Source organism: Rhincodon typus, chromosome 18 (assembly GCF_021869965.1).
Source record: "Rhincodon typus isolate 14 chromosome 18, sRhiTyp1.1, whole genome shotgun sequence".
NCBI classification, from domain to species: Eukaryota; Metazoa; Chordata; class Chondrichthyes; order Orectolobiformes; family Rhincodontidae; genus Rhincodon; species Rhincodon typus.
This window is the reverse complement of record NC_063349.1, coordinates 38,198,267-38,216,125: the sequence shown is the minus strand read 5'-3', so window position 1 is coordinate 38,216,125 and position 17,859 is coordinate 38,198,267. Positions and strand designations below refer to the sequence as shown.

At 38.8% G+C, this 17,859-nt stretch overlaps 1 protein-coding gene across 2 annotated transcripts in view; it reads right to left on the bottom strand.

Annotated features, from left to right (window-relative positions):
- Positions 1 to 14,513: 14,513 nt before the first annotated feature.
- The window catches only part of mettl25 (methyltransferase like 25), an 80,191-nt gene continuing 76,845 nt past the window's right edge, over positions 14,514 to 17,859 (bottom strand). For both annotated transcript variants that reach the window (XM_020526958.2, XM_048607633.1), the window contains 2 exons: positions 15,703 to 15,774; positions 14,514 to 15,179 (listed from right to left, as the gene is read on the bottom strand). In XM_020526958.2, coding sequence (XP_020382547.2) covers positions 15,093 to 15,179; positions 15,703 to 15,774 — 159 coding nt within the window. In that variant the 3' untranslated portion in view covers positions 14,514 to 15,092. The remainder of the gene's footprint in view (positions 15,180 to 15,702; positions 15,775 to 17,859) is intronic.

The following is a 17,859-nucleotide window of genomic DNA, read 5'->3' as shown; positions in this document are numbered from 1 at the left end:
GTCTGTGGCATTGCAAATGGGGAGTCAGAAGATATCTTGTTTAAACACTATTATGTCACCATTTGTTTGAATAAGTCAAATGCTACTTTTATTCAAAAGCTTTATTAGCAGTATTATTTTGACATTTTGACATTGAATTCTATATTGGAAAGAATACTTCAGTGGCTTAATTATATTTTGTTTAACCTGTGTAGGCTTTGACCCCTTCACAAGGACATATCTGTAGCTGCCAGTCTGCTGAGCTATATGCTGACTTCCATCATTGATGCACTACTCTTTATTTAACCACTACTCCCTCTATCCATTCACACTGGTATATCCCTCTTTACTCACTTATGGGATGTGGGTGTCACTGGTTGGCTCAACATTTAGGTGCCCTTGAGAAGGTGGTAGTCAGCTGCCTTCTCGAATTGTGGCAGTCCATGTGCTGTAGGTAGACTCACAATACCACTAGGGAGGGAATTCCAGGATTTTGATCCAGTGACAGTGAAGGAACAACAGTATAATTCCAAATCAGGATGGTTCGTGGCTTGGAGAATAACTTATAGGTGGTCGTGTTCTGATGTATCTGCTGGCCTTGTCCTTTTAGATGGAAGGGGTCATGAGTCATCTCTGTTCTCCTAAGTTCATGCAATGGAGACTTAACAGATGTGGCAGACAACTGGTTTAGCCTTCACTTCCAGTTTTATATAGACCACATAAAACAGAATTAGGTCTACCAAATCTGTGGCCCTTGATTTCATTGCTAATGTTTGGTCAGTAGAGCACACCTTTTGCCTTCCTCAGACTTGACTCAATTCCTTAGTGGCCGACAGGAAAGTGCATTAGCATCTTTCCTCTCAGTTCCTTCAGGATAATGACTCTATTTCCTCTGTGCAAAATGCCACCATGGGCTATCAATTCATCTCTGTAAGGTCGATATGCCCTTATAGCACAGAAATACCTTTGATGTTTGGGCCATTTTTTTGTCACTATATTCTGCAACAACTGGGAAGTTGCATTTTGTTGTGGGCGATTTTGCAAACTGCTTGTGTGTTAATTTCACTGTCTCTACTAGGTTGATGATGTCCAGAGCATGATGAGTTGCTGTTTCACATTGTATTTGGAGGATTTCACACTCTGCCATAGCATCTTCCAGTTTCTTCATCAGGAGAACTATGCACAACAGTGTGTCAGTGATGTACATTTGCTTCCCATGTTGGATGTCATATGCCCATGGTATCTCTGTAACCAGAGTAACATTCTTTGAAGTAGCTTCAGCAAAATGCTTTGAAATGGCTTGTGGTTGAATTCGACCATCACTTTGTCTCTTTCAAGAAGTTACTGATGAAAATTTTCACAAACAAAGTCAGGCACTCTTTCTTGGTCTGAGCATAGCATCATTTGTGTTAATGCTGTGTATGCAAATGCACTCAGTTAACCTTGCTGCATTAGAATTGTAGCAAGTCCTGTCTCACACAGCAGGATAACTTCATCAGAGTGTTTGACACTGCCATCAATAGGTTTTGATTTTTGCAAATTTTGCTTCTGGGACTATGGCCTAGTACCACTGCACATCATTGGCCATGAGTTAGTGCAATAGTTCACAGATGACAAATTGGACAAGAATTTTGCCAAAAATTTGACAAGTCTAACAAATTATTGCACTGCTTTTACATCTTTTGATTACATTCTGGCTACAGTTCCCAATTTTTCAGGAGCAAGGCAAAGATCTTTTGCTGTTGGTACATAGCGTACATTCTTGACTTTGGTCATTTTTAATTGTATTTCTTTCTTGTCCAGTTGTCATGGCCACATGTCAAAACCTTGAAGTATTATGGACATTTTAAACTAGTAACTTGCTGTATTTGTGTCTAGGGTAAGTGCTGTGCGCCCAAAATGACTATAACATGTTGTCACTCTGCCTGGTGTCTGACATTTTCAGGGGCTGGTGAGGGTAATTAGCAGAAGTTGAGTGATGCTGCTGGATTACAGAGAGTGAAGTACTGTTGGAATGTTTTTTACGATAGCATCTAGAAGTTGGAGCCTGGAAGGTCATGACAGGGCACAGAACCTTTTGCCTGCTCACCATAAAACTTGCCATTTTATTCATGCGTGAATACGTAATGAGCTGAAAAGAATGTAATTGAGTGGAAAAACCTGACCCTCCCCTAAGCGGAAATCCCGTTTGCTTCTCAGACCACTTCCACGCTTAGAAATAAAATTCTGCTCTTAGTCTCTGTCTGTGTCCCAAAAAAAGCCGTCTCTTTTCTGTCAAGGTGAGAAAACTCACTTGAATATTCAATCAGTTTTGGTTTACCTTTCATTCCCAATGACAACTAAATCACACAAACTTGTGCAAGCCCCTATTAAACAGAGAGAGTCACCCAAAAATCTCAGAGATTGACATATCTGCCTCTGGCCTCATGCCTTGCCAGGTAACGTATGAATATTGACCTCACATTTGAATCTCAATACAAGGGCTTACATTGTTCAGCCAACTAAGAGGTCATGGCAGATTTGAGCTTTCAGTAGTATTCAGTAAACCAATTTCAGAGCAATTAGACTAATTCAGTCGCACTTATACCCAAGACCCGGCTGCTAGTAAGTAAAACTGCTTTTGGTGTGAAGTGCTACTATCTCTAATCGAGTTTTCACTGACCTACTCTAAAATGAGCTTACATGACAGAATTTGTTGATGATATTCCTGTGAAGCACACTGAGATGATTGCTGCATTGTAGATGCAATATAATAGCAAATTGTTGCTGCTTGTTGTCATCCTTATAGCAGATGGTGACATCTACCACTGCTACTTTATTGTCTTTCCTGAATATTATGTCTGGCTTCTGAAGAGAACCATTCAGGGCCACCAGTCTTGGTTCTTGGTTTGACGTCTATGTGTACTTGGTGACGTACAGGCATATCTGGTCGATGACCTTGTCATGGCATTTGATTCTCGCTTTTTTTACAAATGGGCAGCACCAGAAAAATGGGCGAGGGTTTTGTTAGGAGCCTCGCATCTCCGACATGTTTTGATTACATTTGCTCTGCCCCTGGTCAGGGTTGACCGAGTTGGATACAGTCTGCACCATAGAAGTAGGTTGTTAATTACTCAAGACAATTTGATCTGGTAGGTAGACTTGATCCATTTGCTGGAGATCTTGTCACCTTTGAAATATGAGATGCCAACACCCTAGCCCGTCAGTTTGCGCCACTTCTCGAATTCCCATTCCCTCCACGCAGAATATTGATTTGCTGGTCTTGCTCTCCAGAAAGTCTTGGGTGCAGTGATGGCACATCTGACTGTGAGCCATAAGTTCCAGGGCTTGGTGACGTAGGAATGTACACTCATGAAGTGACAAAATAGGTTAATTTATAAATCCTTCCAAAATACCAATGGTAGGCAGTAAAAGTAGGAGAGATTCAGCCATGTAAGAAACTAGAGCCTCAACCATCACTATCCATAGCTCAAGGCTAAAACATCAATGTAGAAGTGCATGCTGTCTCAGCAACCCAGACTCGTTGGGGGCCAGTTGGCTCATTTGGCTGGATATCTGGTGTGTGTCAGATTGGTGCCAACAGCAGAAGTTTGATCCCTGTTCTGGCTGGAGTGGATTGGAGCTTGCCACCTTGCCAGGCCAGTGATGGAGATCCTGGTGCTATAAGATGGTACTGCCTTCAGGCAGAGAACCCAAGAAGATTACGCAACCAGGTTATAATGCAGAAATGTTTCTGCTTGTGAAAAGAAAGCAAGACACTTGAAATATCAAATTACTGTAACTTCCTGAAGTTCTCAGACTGTGAGCTAATATAACCTCGTTGCTCACTCTAAGCAGCAATTTTATCAATCACACATTTATTAAATAGACTGAAACATTTAACAGGAGAAACTAGACAATTCTACCTGATTTAAAAGCAGTCACAGCTGTACTTAGTTCATAAGTTAGATGTTTCTCAAGCACCTTTCAACTATAAAATGGGAGTACAGCATTTTAGCATCCTAGACCTTGCCAGGTTTAGCAACAACACTTTTATCTCATCACAAAGGGTCTCCCAGAACAAATCAAAATTTTCAGCATTAATTCTTAGGCAATCTAATGGACCTAGTGGATGAACACACTGACAATAGAATGCCAATGCATGGATCTTTAAAATTATCCCTTTTGGGAATAGCATTTACTGGGGAAAGGGAATATTATCAAATGGCATACCCTCCCTTTTGTGCCAGGAAACGGGGTCAAATTTAGCATCCTTCAGGTTTTGGATGAGTATATGAGTGCAAAACATCTTTGGAAGCCTTGGTCTGAGGTTCAGAGTAATTTAATTTCTGGCCATCACCATCATAAATGGGAGCTAAGCATTTGAAGAGTACATGTGAATGCAAGGTCAAGTTCAGGACACATTTTTGAGAGGGTCAAATTGTTATGCCTCTGGCAATCACCTGGAGTCATCACAAAAGTTTAAAAAGTATGCAGAATTCCCTAATTTGTCATATTTTCAGAACTAAATTGACAGAAATCAGGGACCAGGTTTCTGTACTTAAAAAAAAATTAATTACTCTTACAAGCAATTAGACAGCAGCAACAGGTAGGATGACCTCTACTAGGTGTAACTCTAATTCACTGATAAACTCCCCCTTGTATTCATGTGCACATACACACACACACAGAGGGAAAAACCCTGATATTACAGACAATGGGAAAACTGGGAAAGCAGTTCAGTGGTCTCTGATTACAAGATCTGCTGAGATGGCTCTCATGCTGATTAGAACACTGCCTCTCAGTTCTTTCTCAGATACTTCCACTGATTTACAAGAGGCACAGAGTGCTGGTTCACTGATAAAATGTCTCTGAATTATCAAATAAAGCTCAAAGCTTACAGCAACTACTGAAAGAAAGATAAACTGGCTTGTGTCAGACTTAAAGGGCCATTTATGGCAGATAACAGAAACAGCTCCAGAGAACAGAAACAGCTCCAGAGCTGGTGGAGATCCAAAGATGTCTCTGTATCTTGCTCTCAGTCCTAAGCAGTTCAGCTACCTGAATATCAACCACATAGTGTTGACAAGCAGAAGGTCTATGTCATTGATAACTGGTCACCATTCATAAACCAATCAGCTTCTTGTTGCCTATCAAAGCTCCATTTGTGCACTCAACATTGAGTTTGTTAATTTTAGAACCTGATTCCATTGTTCCATATTTTTTACCTACCCCACACCCAATCCTGTTATGATAATGGTTGCTTTTAGCACAGTCACCCATTCTCACATACTCCTAGGCCCATTATCACATTACATCCTTTGCATTCAGTTCAGCTCACTCATTTTGTCCTACCCTTAACTCTTATTTCACTTATTCAACTTTTCTTCTGTCCTAGCCAGCTATCCATTATCTCCTCGTTTACCTATCTCTTTCATATCCCACTCACTCTCTGGGTACCATCTCCACACCCACCCTCCCCACCGCCCACTCACATCTCCCCATCCCCACGTTCCCTCCACCCCACCACTTCAGCTTCAGCATGAATACTACATTTTTCTAGCTGCTAACAGTTCTATTGAACAGTTACTGGACTTGAAACATTAATCCTGCTTTGTTCCTGCAGATGCTGCCAGACCTGCTGAGTTTCTCCAACAATTTCTGTTATTGCTCAACTTGCATACAATCCTTTGGAGCTAGCTTGTCTACAAACTACGCTTCAATTACTGCTTGAACAAGCAGTTTGAAAAATGACGCTTGTAAATGATGCTTACTGTGAGTCAGGTTACTTGCTTTCAAAACATGCAGCTAACCTCTAGAAATCCTTTTTTTCTCAAACAATCCATTTCTCATTTCAGTCCACAATTAAAAATGCAGAAAACTAAAAAGACATGGTCTTCACAACATGGAAAACTGAAATTGCGGGAGAGTTGCATATGGAGGGTTGGCATGGAAAGCTAATGGAGGGGATGGAAAGCAAAGATATTAAATAAATATCATTCAACCATTTGCAATTCTTAAATATTTACAACAAACATTAATAATGTAATCATCTTTAGTATTAAAATTTAAAGAATGTATCCATTGCCATGAGCATATCACACGTATAAATTTATGTAACTCATGTAGCTCCCTTTTTTTAACTGCTCCAATTGAAAAATAACCAGAAACAAAGCTTTACTTTTATACAAAATCAAATGTCAGTTTATTACATAACTAATGAAAACTACCAAGACGTGATACAGTTATTAAAGTATACATTCAAAGGTTAAAAGTAGATAAAGATAAAAGATGTTTATAAAGATCAAAGTAAGATTGGCCTATTATCAATGCAGGTCTGTTACTTGTTTGAAGGTTCCTTTTTGCAAGGTAAAGCGATTAAAAACTTGAAGGCAGAATTCAGCAGCTACATTGACTCCTGTAGTTGAGTAGTTGAAGCAGTTTCTTCCACAAGTGGACTGAACAAAATGAGTTCTGGGAGGGAGTGCGGGCTCCTTTAATCCACCTTTATGGTACTGCATGTTTTAGCCCTTGGTAGCCTGGTTCAACAGAACAGTCCTTAGTTGCAGAGATAGTAGGAACTGCAGATGTTGGAGAATCTGAGATAACAAGGTGTAGAGCTGGATGAACACAGCAGGCCAAGCAGCATCAGAGGAGCAGGAAGGCTGACCCTTGGTCTAGGCCCGAACCGTCAGCCTTCCTACTCCTCTGATGCTGCTTGGCCTGCTGTGTTCATCCAGCTCTACACCTTGTTATCTCAGTCCTTAGTTGCTTTGCATTTTTCCCCTTTCATGTTGAAAACTCTTTCTTTGAAGCTGGCTCTTCAAAGTTCTACTTGGTGTTTGGTTTAAAATGGTGTACTTTAACCTGTCTTATACAGATAAAAATTTAACATAGCTGCTATGTTGACTTTGATGAATTGTGCTTCCACATTATGTATTTGGTGAGGTAGGAAAAAAACATGGTTTGAACCCCCCAGTGAAGCCATTATCAACGAGTTTCTATTTACATCTTGTGGAAATGCATGTTGAATTTCATATGCCTTCACATGTCTAGATATGTCCATCTGTAGTCCTTATAGCCTTCTAGGAGTTTAACAGTACTGTAGTGTAAAACCGGTTACTTCTGACAGCCATTTCTCAAGGCTCACTGTATCCATTTGACAGAATGTATAATATCATAGCTACTCTGTTTGTGACACCATAAATATATTCTGGCTTGCAAAAGTTGTACGTTTGTAGAGAGGTGACAGTACAGAAGGAAAGCACTCACCCACAGAGTCTACGCCAGCTGCCTACAAGAGCAACTCACTGATTGTCACTTCTCTGCTTTTACCAACAGTTCTGCAATTATTTTATACCTCAGGAATTATTCAATTCTTGTTTGAAGGCCTCAACTGAAATCATCACCACACTCTCAGGCAATGAATTTTAAACCTTAACAATTCTTTGCATAAAAACTATATCATCATGTTAGCCATACACATCTGTTAGTCACCTTGAATTAGTGTCCTCTGGTTCTCAACCCTTCTACTAACAGGAACAGTTTCTATCTACTCTGTGCAGACCTCTCATGAGCTTTGCAAATCTCTATCTAATCTCCTAATCCTCACTTCTCCAAGGAGAACAATCCCAGATTCTCCAATTTATTCACGCATCAGCATTTCTCATCCCTTCTAATGAATCCTTAGTGTACTCTCTCCAAAGCCTTCACATCATTTTAAAAAGTGCTGTGCCCACATTTGGACAGAATACTCCAGTTGAGGCTGAATTAGCATTTTGTCCAGGTTCATCGTAACTTTAAAACAAAAGTAGAACGCTGCCAATGCTGTAAATCTGAACTAAAGAACAGAAAGCACTGTAGAAACTCAGCAAGTCTAGCAGCAGCTGTGGAGAGAGAAACAGAAGAAACCAATATGATCTTCTTTAGACCTAAAGAGAGAGGTGGAAAAGTGTTGAATTTTATGCTGTAGAAAAACATAGGGAGGAGCAAGTTGAAACAAAAAGGGAAGTTTAGCATGAGGGAGATTAGAGATCATAGGAGTTGCAGAACAAAAGACTAAGGGACTGGTAATGGTCATAAAGAAGAGAAAGGATACAGTATCTGTTAATGGTAGGCTTTAATGGCAGAATATGGGTCAGCTCTGCTGAAAGAAAATTCAAGTAAACCAGACAATGGAGTTTGGGTAAGGCAGGGGAAACAAAATGGGGGACAAATTTTCAAATATAAAGGTGCTGAATTCAGTTTTGAGCTCTAACCTTGCCCCCTGACCTCCCCTCTGTTCTGCATGCTACTCCCCACATCTTCCTGTCATATAAAATCTATCACTTTTCCACCTCTCTCTTCCATTCCAAAGAACTGTCACATTAGATTCAAAACATTAACTCTGAACTGAACAAAAAACTGAAAGGACTGCAGATGCTGGAAATCAGAAACAAAAACAGAAATTCCTGGAAAAACTCAGCAGGTCTGGCTGGATCTGTGGAGAGAAATCTGTTAATGTTTTGAACTCTTCCTCAGAACTCAATCTTCCCATATTTTTGCTGCACCAATTTCATCGTGTTTCAGAGAAATCAGAGTTAACGCTTCGGGTCCGAGTTAGGGTTCCTCAGAAGGGTCACCAGACCCAAAATGTTAACTAATTTCTCTTCACTGATGCTGCCAGACTTGCTGAGCTTTTCCAGCAATTTCTGCTTTTGTTTCTGATTTACAGCATCCGCAGTTCTTTTCGGTTTTTCTTTATATAGACTCCGTTTCAAATGTTGCAAGCTGGGATCTGTCCTTAGTGCATTGCTGTGCAATTCCAGCTTGGTCAAAGTATCCACTACAGTACGGTGTCCACAATTGGAAGGAAAATGCAGCAATACTGCATGAAGATTAATGGCCTTTGTGCTCCACAATGGTAAAATCTTCTCTCTGTTACCTCACACTCACTCTAACTCTGCCACAGTACCCAACTCCCATTTAGGGTTTGGTCTACCACTCTCGATACTGCATGCAGTGTTCTCACTCAATGGTTTTGCCCACCCCAAACTACTCAGCCTTTCTGCCCTCTGCACTACCTACTCACTCACTCAGGACACTTCACCTCCTTTCTTGACTCAGGACAAGTCCCCTGACTGTTATCTCTGAAACTGCCGGACTGAATCACCAGTAATTCCCAGATTGGTTGCACTTGACATGCTCGACTATGACCTGAAACTTGACACTGCTAGACTTATTGAGGATTTCTAGCATTGTCTGTTTTTTCTCTCATTAACTGTTTCCTGTCACTCAGCCAATCATACTGTCACTAACTATCTTCCTGTTAACTCCATGCTGCCATTGTTGTTTTTATTTCCTGGGATTTAATGTTACTGGCAAGCCTTTTGGTAATCCATGTAACCTACATGACTCTCCTCAGATCTCTATTTTACCTCATCAAAATCTCAAATAAGTTATTTAAACCCATTTGCCTTTATCAAATTCATGTTGCTTTCCTTAATAATGTGACTGCTAATTCTGTCCCAATTTATTTTTCTTAAAGCTTTCTTACTATTGAGGCTAAACATTTCTTGCCAGTGTTGCTGAACTTATCCTCACAGCCTTTAATTAACAAAGGTGTACCGTTTTCTCAAGAGAGAATCATGGAATGAGGATTTAAATTTCTGACTTCTGACCAGTCATCTTTGCTAGAGTGTGCAGGTATGGGACTGGCCTTGTCTCTGATGTTTCCTTTGATTGAATGTCCTACAAATGCTCAATGATCTACCTAGCAACTGAACAACAGATGGCTGCTTCTGCGAAATCATTGACATAAAAAAGCAAATCACCTTCTAAAAGAGGGACAAAATAGCAGGAAAAAGCCAGAGAAAAAATAGCAAAAAACGCATACATTTCTATTCTTTGCGGCTTTAAAGTATTTGTTTCTTGTCTTTTGATCAAAACAAGGATTGTTGCTAATAAAGGGACAGTACGTTCACTAGAAATGTCATTTAAATTTGTTTGCTCAAGATCACAGAGTATTTCAAAACAGATCGCACTACTTGTGTGTGATATATCTTATCATCTTCTTATCACAGCAACAATTGGTTCTCCTTGTTCCCTTTTCCTCAATCACAATGCCCTTACATAATTGAGATCCTGATTTACATGCTAAACTTACATAATTCCAAACAATTTTAATTCCTTGTTGGCTTTGTTCTTCTTTTCTTGTTGAACTTTAAACCTCTCAGTTGTATTCTTTTCCACATTACTATCTTTCAGCTGTGGCCAACTCACTGCTTTTACATTCATATTCTGTATCACTAATTTGACGTTGAAAACCAACCCTTTTGATGCTGGCTTTCTCACTGGAGAGGCAATGTGCACAGGGCAGAGATTACCCAGCAGAAAAGAGGTTAAAAATCAAAACCTACAGATGATGGGAAGCTGAACAAGAAAAGTCCTGGAAACACTTAATAGGCAAGTCAACATCTGTGGTGAGAACAAACCAGTTACCCTTTCAGGTGAAAATTTTAATCAGATCTGAAGAAAAGTGCAGATAAACAACATTTACAAAAGAAACATATCAAAGGGTATGGGGGATGGGAATACGCAAGAAAGACATACACACAAACACATAAGATGGAGGGCATAAAATTACTAAAGTGCTTGTAAAAAAATCTGAGATGCTGAAATGACTGGTGATAATAGCATGGCATGTTAGGAAGAAGCACAATATAACAAATTAAATACATTTAAGAGACACAGACATGTGAATAGCTGAGGAATATAGGAGGGGATGTGGGAGATGCCAGGTCAATAGTCATCAGAAAGGAAAATAGAGTGCAATGAAAAACAGATGCTAATTTGCCATCCTTTCTCCCATTTGTCTGTAGAGAGTGCATTGTCTTTGTCCCATATCCCAACTTGACAAGTAGCCAAGACTGGAATGAAAACAGGAAGGGCTGTAACTACTCAGCAGATCCTGCAGCATCTGCGTGAGGAGAAAAAAAAACATTGAGCAGTTTTTAAGCAAGGCAAAGATGTGGAGTAATGGGGGTGAAAATGGTGTGGAGGGAAGAAATGAAGAAACAGGAAGGACTGTGATACAGTGGAAGACAGAGTGATTAAAAGACAGAAGGAATAACAGTGAATAGCAAGAAGAAATGGTAATAGGGCTAGTAAGAAATAAAATAAGTGCCCAGAGGAGATGTAATTGGGAAAGAAAGCAGAATCATCACCAAAATCTACAAGCCCCTCCCATGAACTCTTTCCCTTACCTTGCTTAAAACCTAGGACACCTCTAAGAACTTTCAGTCACTAACCTGAAACTTGAACTCCTTTTCTCTCTCAGTAGATGATTCTAGACCTGTGATTATTCCCAATTTTTTTTTTATTTCACATTTCCCGCATCCACTGTGCTTTGTTCTTATAGCCAAGATTATAAATTTACTATATGTGTAACTATAGTTGTAAACACATAGTCCCTTAAGTGGAAACAGCACGAAGGGACACCAGTTTAATGTTAAGCAGAAGTTATGAGGTAGATATTACTCGGTGATAGCACATTTACCTCTGAATTACAAGACTGTGTATTCAAGTCCCACTACAAACACTTCAGCCCAATGTCTGTGAATGCTAACACTTCAGTACAGTACTGAGTAAGTTTTGCACTATGGGAGATGCCGTTTTTCTTATGAGGTGTTGAATTGAGGGTCCATCTGCCATTTCAGGTAGACATTAAGGAACTCATGGAATTATTTCAAAGATGATTCTGCTCAGTGTTCGGACCAATATTTTTCCTGAGCAGCATCATTAATTTGACAACCTGATCATTATCACATTAGCTTGTGGGATCCCGACCCGAAACTTCAACTTTCCTGCTCCTGTGATGCTGCCTGGCCTGCTGTGCTCCTCCAGCTCCACACTGCATTATCTCTGAATCCAGCATCAGCAGTTCTTACACTCTCTGAGCTTGTGGGACTGTGCTGTGTACAAATTGGCTACAACTGGTCAAAAGATTTTCCGGGTCAGGCTGGGATGAAGAGGGAGAGAGAAAAAGATTCTGTGGAGTCTTTTAGTCTCAGGATAATGTGCAAGCCTGAGACAGATGAGGAGGAATTACTTTGCTCAGAGGATATGAATTCTCTACCCTGGAGATTTCGACATATTAATAACTCAAAGGATAGGGGTATGACAATGCTGTCACTTTAGAAGGTTATTTTGTACCAGGCTTTTTTTGAAGAGAAGTTGTAAGGCAGAGGTGCTGAACTGGCTACTTGAAGTCGATTTAAGCAAACAACTTGTGAGGCCTTTAGGTTTTGGAAGCAGCTTGGGTATGGCTAGCTCTCACAGACCAGACTTTCTAGTTTTTTTTTGATTTTAGGTTCAGTTTTAATCAGAAGCTGTTTGGGGTTTCAAAAGAGTTGGTAGCTTCAGTAACCGTCTCTTGGCTGCTACACTCTTTGACTTTTCTCTTGATGCTTCTTCCTGCAGGATTGGAGAACTGCATGTAAAAACCGGTGTCTGAATTTGCCTTTTTGCCGAGGGGTGTGTTTATTGGATGTTACTATATTGGAACAGTTAATTAGTAATAGGTACTGTATCTATTATTCGGTTAAGTTTTTCAATAGTTAAGTTATTCTAAATTCCTCTTTCTTATATTTGTATATAACTATAGTGTTTGAATAGATTGTGTTTTGCTGAACATCAAGTAGTTTGACCAGTCACATCATATCTGGAACACAGCACTTAACATTTTCTTATTTCAAAGGTAAATGTGAAGGTCTAGGCTACCCTCTTAAAATATTTCGAGGGAGCCTGGTCTGGTCCATAACGGGGGGATAATACAGAAAAATGGCACTGAGGGAGATGAACAGCCATAATCTAAAATGGCCATTCAGCCCTGCAAGCTTCCTACTCCTGCTTGTGTTCAAACTACTTACCTAACAAGGTTCCTAAAGCTTCTAACAATATTCTTACAATGTATGATGGAGCTGGATGACTGAATTACTCAAATAGAGATCTCCCTACAAGCAGTTGGCACATTAATCAGAAATTGCTCTATTGCTTCAAATAGGACCACTTTCATTACTTCCTCTTACAGCAACAGGGCTCCCAAACTATCACCAATAGTGTGATGGTATTCCCAAATTTCCAAAGTACTTCGATAAATAATTACCTACCATTTCTGTTCCCACCACAGTGATTTTCATGGTAAACTGTGGCTTTATCAGGGTTTCTTTTGCAGCATCCCAACTTGTTCAAACTAGGAGGTGCAGCTGTAACTAAAAAAATTGACATACCCTGTTTCCTGAAGTATAGCTGCAGGTACATCTAAATCCATGTCAGCACAAACTGAGTTATGTAGTGACTGGAAAGTCAGATCGGAAATCATATTCTCAATTTGCATTTTGTTTTACTAAATTAACAAAAAGGAATCAGGCTGATAAATCCATAAGGACCTTGTTCTTATTCCTTCACAGGTTGTGGGCATCAATGGATAAGACCGACATATATTATCCAAAACAAATTGGCATTTAAGAGTCAACCACATTATTGTGGGGCTGAGTCACATGTAGGCCATAAGGAATTTCCTTCCCAAAAGGACAATAGTGAATCAGATGGGTCTTTACAACAATTGACTGTGGTTACATGGACGGCATTAGTTTACCTTCTTTTATTCCAAATTTTTATTGAATTCAAATATTGCCACAATTTTTTACTGAATTCAGATATCACCATTTTCCATGGTAAGACTTGAACCCATGTTCCCAGAACATTAGAGATAACAAGGTGTAGAGCTGGATGAACACAGCAGGCCAAGCAGCATCAGAGGAGCAGGAAGGCTGACGTTTCGGGCCTAGACCCTTGTTATCTCAGATTCTCCAGCATCTGCAGTTCCTGCTACCCCTTCCCAGAACATTAGCTTAGATTTCTAGATTACTAATCTAGTGACATTATCACTACAACTTCCTTCTCCCTTAAATCACTGCAAACGACGTACAAGACAGACAAGATTCAATATATGCTACTTGATTCCACAAAGCTTCACTGTATTACTTAGCATTCACAACACAGAAGTAGGCCATTTGATCAAACAGTTCCACAACTGTACCTATTATCCACATGAATCTTAAACCACCTTTCTTGAACATAATCTCTTAAACCTTGCACTCTCATGTGCTTATCCAGCTGGGCCCCCAATGCACCTCTACTCGTCAACTCAAATGCCTCTCTACATTGCAAGTTCCACTTCTTTCGTTGTTAGACAGAGCATTAGAAAGAAACAATTGGATGGTGTAATGATTATAAGGGTCTAACTCTTTGTACAGACTGAACATATCAAATTGGCAAATTGGAAGAGGTATTTGTGGACTGCTTTTGTGACAATTTTCTGAAGCATCAAGTTTGGAACCAAATAGGGATAAAGTTATTTTAGATATATAACTACGCACTAACTCAAGATTAATCAAAAATCCCACAGAATTATCTGTGAAAAACAATCATAAAACATACAAATTCCATACCAGACAAGCTGGAGAGCAACAAACTTCAGTCCAAAACAGGAATCTCAAACAAAGGTAAACATACTTAGGATAAGGAGAGAGTTGATGAGGTAAAGTCTACCTCAGCTAGAATGGGATTTGAACCCTGCGCTGTTGGCATTATTTTGAATTGCACACTAGTTGTTTAGCTAACCAAGTTAAACTGGACTCTCAATCAACATTTATTCAACATAATTTAAGTTATGGAACAAAAATGTGCATGTAAGTAGATCTGAATTAATTCTCAATTACGAAAGAACAACGAAGTATTTCTGCAAAAACAGAGTGAAGAGGCCCATTTAAGCTGGCTGTTTCAAACTAAAATCTTTATTTTTCATATTGTGAAAAGTTGAGTGCTCTTTTTTAAAAAGATTCTATTCTTTCACTTGAACTAGTGTTGTCAGAAAATATAATATACAATAATGACTTTTCCTCTCAAATTCTTCATTTATTCAATAACTTATGTGTGCAAAAATTGTATTCAATGGCTTAAAAATGTAATGTAAAACTGGAAACTTCACACCTCCTAAAATCATAAATTTAGATTGTACAGTAATGGATAAAGTAAAAAACTTGAAATCAAAACTTGTTATCAAAAATATGGTATGTGGACTTGGAGCAGTGCTACTTCTTCACGCCAATTACCGCATAACATCTTGGGGACTTCAGGGGATCGAACAGCTGTACTAAAGCTGACCATGCTACATTTGCCTGCAAAAGACACAAGTTAAAGAAACATTTCAGATGGTTCACTAAAATAAAGCTTCAACAAAACACATGTCCTTTTACATTGAATACATGTGTGTCCCTGCATTTGTACTCTTGAACATAATGATAAAATCATATTATAATTACAGTAGTTACCATGTGTAGATAATTTATTGTAACTAATACAGGTAATTCACAGCAATCAAGGTACTGTAATTTCACCATTTTATTCTATTTTTACCCCACCATTGTAAAATATATCTGTCAGTTGGACTACATACTGTCCTCTGTCTTATAGCCATATTTTAAATGCCAGTTTTTTTTTGATTAAGTGAGATAAACAAATGTAACTATATCAAATATAAAGAACATCTGTTAGCCATACGTTTTAAAGAATGCAAAACTACACAGACCAATTTAAAGAAATAAAGCATTTTCTGAAAATCTCCATAATTACATTATAGGCATGAAATCTTTGGCAAAATGAAGTACCCCACATACACCACCCAGTGAGAAACAGCGGTACCTGTTCTTTGAGGTAGCAAAGCCGGTCCAAAAGAATCAAACCCTCTATACAAGGGGATAAGGCTACCTTCAGCTGAAAGAAAGATGTATACAACAGTTCCAATCGTCGATTTAAGTGGCTCATAAATATCAGTTTATCAGATATCCAAGTTGAATAATGCAGTCAATAGTTTTAATTATTAATCTATTTAAACATGTATGCTAATTGTATTTAATAGAAGTATTTTTCACGGAGGTTCACAACTTTTGCTTGTATGGTATAGATTCTTATGTCAATATAATATTCTGAAGTTCCAAGATATTTTAGCATCAAGTTGGCCTTCGTAGAAGTTAATTATGTATATTTTACATAAATATGCCAAAACACTATATGAAAAAATGACTTCTTCCTTTTTCTTCCTCTACTTAACACAATACTGGAATGTACAAGACACAATACGTCTTACCTAGAGACACAGTATGCTCTTTGTTGGACTCCTGATATTGACTGCCAACAAAATTTCAAATACAGGTGCATAGAGTCATTGTAGCATAGCTGTTGACATGCTCCCTTCTCACTATCAAGAACGTCTGAATATCAATATTTCTTATTAGGACTGTTTTCAGATAGACAAACGGGAATGTAATATAGTTTATTACTCTGTTCATCAAACTCCAGTGGGTCAGAGCTTCCAAGGACAAGAATTGGACATTACAAGTTCTGGACGAATTTACGGTTTGTTCACCGTGACTGAAAATTTCAGGATGAAATGTAAGAAATATATCCTTATATAGCAGCAAATATTAATAAATCTAAATGTCACTGAATTTTTAAATACTTAATTTTAAAAGCCTTTTTCACAGGATGTGGGCATTACAGGCAAGGCCTTCGTTTGTTGTGCATCGCTAATTGCCCTTGAACTTGCTGGATTGCTAAGAGTCAGCCAAACTGCATTACAGGCTCAGCTAAGTAAGGCAGATTCCTTCTCTAAAGGACATCAGTGAACCAGATAGATTTTACAACAATCAACCGATGGTTTCATAGTCACCACTATTGAGACTAGCTTTCGTATTCCAGATTTATTAACTGAATTTAAATTCTGCAGTTACCATGGTAGGATTTGAAGCCATGTAGGCAGAGTATTACATATAACACAGCATGGAGCTGCAAAAGCATAGCAGGCCAGGCAGCATCAGGGGAGCAGGAAAGTTGACGTTTCGGTTCGGGACCCTTCTTCACAAAAATACCAGAGTATTAGCCTGGACCTCTCAATATCTACTCCCGTGATATACCACAATGCCACCATCTCCCCTTGATGTAATAGCCAAATTTTGCCACCCATTTTTCTCATCGCAATATTGACTTAACTACATTTTTAGCTAAAATATTCCTAATTTAGAGTACTGAATTATATTAAGCCTGACTATACTGCAAGAGATCTAAAATAATGCACACTGAAATGATTATCTCTTTAATTACAAGTACACCTAACAACATTATACTTACAAATGTTTGCCTTAAATCTTACAGTATGCTTCTAGGCAGCAAGTTGAACAAGGTGTCTCTGCAGCATTAATTATCAGAGCAATTGCAAATTTAGCTCAATTATCCATTTCTTCACTTATCTATATTATTAGTAAATTTTAAAAAATATTTTGGTTGATCTTTTTGGATCTGGTTAATATTACAGATGTCAGTGCTGGTAGATGAAACAATCTTCTAACTTTCCCACTTTTGGCACACTGTCAGCACCATGCAAATTTACACTGGTATACCTCGGCACTAGAATACCAATATGTTCTTTCTTCTTTTCCTCAGTCCCTGTGGTGTCTTAAATGGAATGAACATTTTAGACCAAATTACAAATTTGTGCCACCCTCAATTTCAACTAGCTCGAGTGGATCCAAATTCTTTTGACTTATGACCTCTACAGTCAACAAAGGGAGTAACCACTCATCCCAAAAGTACAGGCTGATTCAAACCCAGAAACCAGTCAACACACTGATAGCCTACAAATAAGTGGCAGTGTTTCATTTGAATGGACAGCTGAAATTTTTGTTGAAGGATACTTAACTCTATTAGTCAGAAGATATAAAAAAAACTCTCCAATTCTGCCCTTGACTGTGCTTAAATGGGACTCTTCTTATCGAAAGTATTTAGCATGTTGCAGATCTTTAC